This window comes from Prosopis cineraria, unplaced genomic scaffold (genome assembly GCF_029017545.1).
Source record: "Prosopis cineraria cultivar Desert tree isolate PC_DT_omini unplaced genomic scaffold, ASM2901754v1 PC4, whole genome shotgun sequence".
Lineage (NCBI taxonomy): Eukaryota > Viridiplantae > Streptophyta > Magnoliopsida > Fabales > Fabaceae > Prosopis > Prosopis cineraria.
The window spans coordinates 35,578,466-35,585,398 of NW_026555335.1; the positions used below are offsets into that span (position 1 = coordinate 35,578,466).

At 35.7% G+C, this 6,933-nt stretch overlaps 1 protein-coding gene across 4 annotated transcripts; it reads left to right on the forward strand.

Moving 5' to 3' along the window:
- LOC129308670 (transcription factor TGA1) lies at nucleotides 1-6,933 on the forward strand. Of its 4 annotated transcripts, none has more exons than XM_054949958.1 (9): nucleotides 1-496; nucleotides 1,473-1,685; nucleotides 1,814-1,888; nucleotides 2,511-2,570; nucleotides 2,662-2,739; nucleotides 2,850-2,913; nucleotides 3,660-3,931; nucleotides 4,925-5,152; nucleotides 6,391-6,933. In XM_054949958.1, exons 2-9 carry the CDS (start codon nucleotides 1,536-1,538, stop codon nucleotides 6,541-6,543), a joined length of 1,080 nt encoding a protein of 359 aa, XP_054805933.1. In that variant the 5' UTR covers nucleotides 1-496; nucleotides 1,473-1,535; the 3' UTR covers nucleotides 6,544-6,933. The 4 variants fall into 4 exon arrangements, with proteins under 4 accessions (XP_054805933.1, XP_054805932.1, XP_054805935.1 ...); XM_054949957.1 differs by having other exon boundaries at nucleotides 3-496; nucleotides 1,496-1,685; XM_054949960.1 differs by lacking the exon at nucleotides 1-496 and adding an exon at nucleotides 705-724 and having other exon boundaries at nucleotides 1,496-1,685.

A 6,933-nucleotide genomic window follows, 5' to 3' on the forward strand; every position in this document is an offset into this window, starting at 1 on the left:
CCCCGGCCACTGGACAATCGGCATCTGCCGTCACCCAATCACCGAGAAGTGAGAAAGAGCGTGTGAACCATGAACTGGATCTACCTGGTGCGCATGTATGGGGCAGTGGAAGGATGAGATGACTGCGACGTTTAGCTTAGTGTGAAATCTTTGACTCTGTAGCGCACAACCACACCCAATGACGGGCAGAAAAAAACAACAGCAAAATGGGTTTCTCGAATTTTTATAATAAAAATGATATAAAATTGCAAAGCGTCATGTTATAATAATGATTAATGTAATATCAACGCCAGAGAAGTTAAACTAAAAGTTTGAGGGTCTCTTTTAAGCTGTCGTGGGCATCGTTCGATTCTTCATCGAAATGATGGGAGCTCCGGTTTTTGTAACTGGGAAGAGATAGGGTTTCATTGGGGCTCGGGGAATTTCGTTCTGGTTTTCGTGGTCACCAAGGTGGCATGATTTGAGCGGGAAAAGCTTCTGAAAGTAGCTTTCAAAGGTTCGACTTCTATTCCCTTCTTTTTTTTTTTTTTAATTTCTATTCTCAAGAAATTGAATTCCCTTTAACTGCCAAGGAAAAATGAGAAGGTGGGTAGAATCATCATGGAAATATAAAATCTAATGGAATTTTCCAATGACATATGAACTGGATGCTTTTGTCTTGAAGTAGTGTTTACTCGTGTGCTTTCCATTTAAGCTCATCTATTTGATATTGTAATGATTACTGGTACGTTCCTCTTGTATCTTCTTCAGTTTTTGTTGTCTTTCTCTTTCCTATACTAAATACTGTTATTTGGCTTTTGATGAATCCAAGCTTCAAAAATGATTTTTGCAGAGGCCGTTGAACACTTTATTCATGGTTGTTGAAGCATGGCTGAGATGAATGAATAAACAAAATCAGGGATTAGATAAATCCAATATATTTGCTGTATCTGTTTTCTTCCTCTGATCAATTAGTGCCACACGATCAGGCTTGGTTTGTCGGCACTTCTATCCATTCCCTCTCAAAGGCCTACTGTTTTATTATCTCTTAACCACAAAATTTTCATCTAACCTCATGGTAGATCTTCTGGTATTAAGTTTCTTAACCTTGTTTGATGCCATCTCTTCATTTTTTTTTTTTTTGCTGCGATGGTCTTGTAGAGTGCCTGCAAGTAACATAACTACAATTCTTGGGCACAGTTAGATTTTTATCAGGTGTTGATCCCCATGGAACGTATGTTAGTGCCGATTATACTTCTGTAGAGTCAGTATTAACTTTTTTATATGAGAAATATGATTCTTAAAGTGCATCCATTCTGTACGTGCATTTTATTTAGTATCATAACTTCTATTTCTAGATTGGTTTTAACATATGACTTGACATTTCTTCTACTCTAGTCAATCTCATTCATGGTTTACCTCGTCCTAGTTTGCTTCATTCTGATAAGTATTATTTTTCATCTGGAAATGATTTTCTGTTTTCTGAACAGCAGGTTGTTATTTTTGTGTATTATAGGAATGCTGATTGAAATACTGGGCTGACCAATCCATTGAACATGAATTCTCCATCCACACAGTTTGTTTCCCCAAGAAGGATGGGTGTGTATGATCCAATCCAACAGATTAATATGTGGGGAGAAAGTTTCAAAAGTAATGGTAATTTAAATGCCTTAATTGGTGAAGCAGGTGGAAAGTTAATTAATCAGGTAAAACTTTACAAAGTTTATGCTCTGTTTTGTTTTGTTTTTGTTTTTTTTTTTTTTTTTGGGGGGATGGAAAATGAGAATGCCTATCCTGCCTACTGAGCAAATTCATTTTTTTTGTTAACACCTAGCCAGAGGATGCTTCTCATAACGCATTGGGTACGTCCCAGATGTATGGACAAGAAGCTAATAAGCCTATTGATAAGGTGAGAGAATGTTATGAAAACCCATTGCCTATCCCTTACCTTCCTCTTTGAACTCCGACAACTGAAAAGTGAAAAAGGGTCATGTTTTCGGGAGCAGTTGGAATGCTGAACTATATTGTACATTTAATACTTCCAGCAAGTGTAACATTCAATCAAACTAGTCTTTGAATGCAAATGTCATAATAACTAATTCTGTTATTGTATATAATGTCACTTAGAAGTTCTATTGCTCAATCTGACTAGTCGTTTAATGTGATTGCTATTGTTGTCAACCCTAGCAATGTTGATTGATAAGGATGAGTGAATTCTAGGCATAAATCAAGAGTAGGGAAAAGTGCCATGTGGAGCCTCCTAAACTAGGCCACCAAATGGAGGGGAGGATATCCCTAAATGGGGGAAGGCACCCACTTTCTATTTTCTCTTATCTTCGTCTTTAGCTTTATGGATATTGTAACGACAACAAGGGAAATCATGTTATTACTGACCCTTTCAGACTCTCTCTCTCTCGGGAATCTATAATGGCTCCATTTTCAGACGTCTGTCATGCATTCATGCCTTTTTATATCCATTTGATGCATATATTTTGAGAAAAGTAGGAATGTGATGTTGTGAAAACATGCAGATACAAAGACGTCTTGCACAAAATAGAGAGGCTGCTCGTAAGAGTCGTATACGGAAGAAGGTTGGAAGCGTTGTGCATTGAAGGATAGTCATATGGCTAACAATTGTTTTGATATGCCAATTTTTCTGTGGTTTTTGATATTCCCTTGCAGGCCTATGTGCAGCAATTAGAATCAAGTCGTTTGAAGCTGATCCAGTTAGAGCAAGAGCTCAACCATGCAAGACAACAGGTGCAAAGAGGAATATCACTTGAATTTTTTTTTTTTTTCAGGATATTATTTTACATTGCTCATTATATGTTTTCTACTATTTTCAAAGTTTTCATGGAATAAAATTGCAGGGTTTATATATGGGCGGGGCATTAGATTCTGATAATCTGGGTTTTGCTGGAACTGTTAATTCAGGTTTGCCCTTAAATTTTGTTGTTATTATTCCACATCTTGGTTAGTGATATGATGCTCTAATGGTCTCTTTATTTATTCATTTGTGAAATCACTTACATGCCAAATTAATCATTGAATTTTCATTGTAGGAACTATCCTCCTAAAGTATCCACATATCTCTGTGTCCTATTAGTGTAAGCCATAACCAATTTTGGAACACAACCAATTTTGAAGCTTTGAACTAGCACTTTATTTTCTAGATTTCTAGACAATGGCTGCAAGTTCAAATTTCACCGTCTCTATGTACTGTAGCCAGAGTTATGAGTCTATGATTTATTCAATATGATAATCACTGCTGAATCTAGATTATCTGATCCCATTCTCATATTCCAAAATATTTAATGTTTTTTTGTTAAAGTCCCTTCTTTTCCTTTGTATTCTTACATTGTTCAAATATTGTGCACGACTCTACTAATGCCCTTATAAATTGCCAATTAAATAGGTACAAAGTATCTGCAAGTTATATATGTCCCAGATGTAAGTCTTACATGTAGCCTTGGAACAATTTTATTGAAATTCAAGTTCAACTCTAAAATTGATTAGGAAATTTTTTGTGTAAGCCTTATGATTTATACTCCACATGGTTCATTTTGGTTGATATAGTATTGATTCTTGGATTTCCTTGAGTAGGTTTCTCATCTCATATTCCCCTCCTTTTTTCAATTAGTTCTTGCATTCTAAAATCAAGCAACCTAACAATTTTGTAGGTATTACGACCTTTGAGATGGAGTATGGACACTGGCTTGAAAAGCAAAATAGACTAATCTGTGAACTAAGAGGTGCTTTAAATGCTCATATTAGCGACATGGAGCTCAGGATGCTTGTAGATAGCATAATGAATCACTATTTTGAACTCTATCAAAAGAAGTCTGCTGCTTCAAAAGCAGATGTTTTCTATGTGATGTTTGGTATGTGGAAAACTACAGCTGAGCGATTTTTCATGTGGATTGGAGGCTTTCGCCCCTCTAAGCTTCTAAAGGTAGATCTCATATCTGATTTATTAACGAAGTTAAGAATATCTTCATAGCATCTGTCTACATATGTTATTCCTTTGAAAATATGATTTGATTGCTTACTATACTTGTGCTTTTTTGTGTACCCAAATGCTTAATCTTTACCTTGCTTGATTTTAAAGTTCTTACCAACATTTTTATCTAAAGAAGAAGCACCAAGTCACCACTTAATGATCATAAATGCTTCAAGCAATAAATAAACATTGTTGTTGTCACTGCCACTTTCCCTTGACATAGTTGGATCCTTCATTTTTTTCTTCAAGAAGAATCTTTTACATCTCCCTGGGTGGTTCTTAGCAGTTTAACATTTATTCTTCTCTTTGCATTTTCTTCTCTCACTTCGAAAGCTTAACCATGTACTATTTAGTATATATATTTCTGTTGCATTATATATCATGCCTACAGGGGTGTTTTCATTATTTTTCTCTTGATTATACTATCTGGATATTTCTTAGGAATACCTTGCTAGTGGTTAGGAGCCTTTAGATATTGCTTATTCATTATATGAATTCAGACATAACCTGAGGAAAAAGTATTGGATTTAAACTTAAGTCACAGAAACCGTTCAAGTTAAAATTCACTTTTCTTCTCATCCCCTCCCCTCAGTGAAGCATACCCTTATTTACTGTCAAAAAGAGCATGGTCCAGCTGATATTTAAGAATCGTCTCAATTATGGATCTAGATCCTTTGAAGTTTTAGTTTCTGGAATTGGTGAAGTTCAATAAATTTTGTCTTGTGTATATTAAAAAAAGGTAAAAATAGAGTGCTAGTACTCTGCATTAAACTTCACCAGCTTCAAATGATCCAAATTTTTGATTTCATGCCTTGGTAAAGAATTGTAGCAGCACACCTGCAGTTGGAATTTAAACAACTGTGTAATTTGGATGCCTTAATAACTTCACCCTGTTTCATGAAGCTAAAGATTATAAGTCATAAAAGCAAACAATTTTTACTGCAGGTCATTGTCCCTCTGATTGAACCCTTGACAGAGCAACAACGGTTTGATATCTCTAACCTCGAACAATCTTGCCAGCAAGCAGAAGATGCCCTTTCTCAAGGCATGGATAAACTCCAGCAAACACTTGGCGATACTATAACGGCTGGACCACTAGTTGAAGGAACTTATATTCCTCAGATGGCTGCTGCAATGGAGAAAATGGAAGCTCTTGTGAGCTTTGTAAACCAGGTAATGAACTCCACTTTCTCAATGTCCTTTACTTTCCATGTTTTGTCAAAATTTCTCTTCAGCTTTCACGACATGTCGTGTTTCTCAGGAAAACACTAGTCTAGTTGTACTTTGCATGTATGTCTGCTGCATATAAATAAATCGGCGCAAGTTCAGGCACAGTTTTATCCCTGGATTTTCCCCCCTTTTGGTTTGTATTGGTCAACATAGGGTCTTGAAAAGATAATTGAGGAAAAGCACATGAAATCTATGCAATTAATCCAAGCTGAAATGATCTTGATTAGGGCTCTAAAGTATGTTAAATGGAGCAAATAACTGCATTCATTAATGTACATACTCTCTGCATCCCACCACTACTTTTAATGTCATTACTGGTAGGTAAAAAGAAAGAATGTGATTCACATCCCATTTTGCCAATGAAAATTCTGTCGAAAGCATTTGTATTTTTCCATTTAAACTCTTGCATGTAAGCTCAACCTGTTTGTATTGGGTAAGCCACTTTGTAATATTTAGTCTTGCTTCCTTTGTCCTATGTGAATCAGTTCTACCAACACCAAGTTCAGGAAAAGTGTGGAAAAATTGTTTCTTTGCATGTTTAAATGCACATATGACATAATTTTGTTCACATTTATAATAGAAAATAAATGGCTAAATCATGTTAATTCTACTTAGAGGGTTGAAGTGACTTTGAGTTGATGCTAAAGGCATCAACTAAACAGGTCCAAGTCTTGTAGTATTTATTCTTTTTAGTTGAATAATTTAGAGAATAAAAAATCTTAGCAATTTTTTTATCAGCATGTGTTCTAATAGAGCCATTCAAAGTCCTTCTGGTGCCAAGTCATGTAACAATAGGCATTATGTTTTGTGAACACAGTGCTGTGGTTGAGAACTAATCAAATATTGGGAGCATTTCAAAACTTTACACCATATAGATATTAGATCATAAAGCACACTGATGTTCATTTACCCATAATGACTCAACGTATGGATAATGAATGTCATTATTGATCATTAATTTCCACCTAACTTGCTGCAATGTGTGTGTGTGTGTGTGTATGTTATTTTAGCTTTGCTATTAGTAAATTTATTTTTTCTCCTCGTTATATTATTTTAGCTTTGCTATTTGTAAACTTATTTTTTCTCCTTATTTTTTCATGTAACTGAATTTACCCGGTGGGATAAGACTGTTTATTATTATTGTTGTTGTATTAGTAAACTTGAGCTTTTATGTCAAACAGGCTGATCATCTTCGTCAGGAAACATTGCAGCAAATGTTTCGAATCCTAACAATCCGTCAGGCGGCTCGATACCTGCTTACTCTAGGTGAATATTTCCAACGCCTACGAGCCTTGAGCTCACTTTTGGCTAATCGCCCACAGGAGCCAGCTTAGTCTTTCATCGAGAACACAAGCTTGGAAGTTGAACAAGATGACCATAGCCAATGCCCCATGAAACATCAGAACCTTGTACCATTTGTGGACTGTTGCTCAAAATTTTCCCAGCAGTCTTCTGTCATGAAGTTGTACACATGTCTGGCCATTTTATGAACAGAAAGTCTTAATCTGTGAATAAAAGACACTTTCATTTGGAAGGTTCAGTGTATATTTTTTGTTGTTAGCGAGTTCTTTATAATCTCTTGTATTAGTGATTTTGCGGGAGCTGAACATGTAAATGGAAGGTGCATAGTACTTGTATATAGCAAAGCTGTGTTTCATGGACATACTTGATTTGGGAGTGTTAGATAATATTTATCTGAACTGAACGAACTTTCTCTTTTTGTA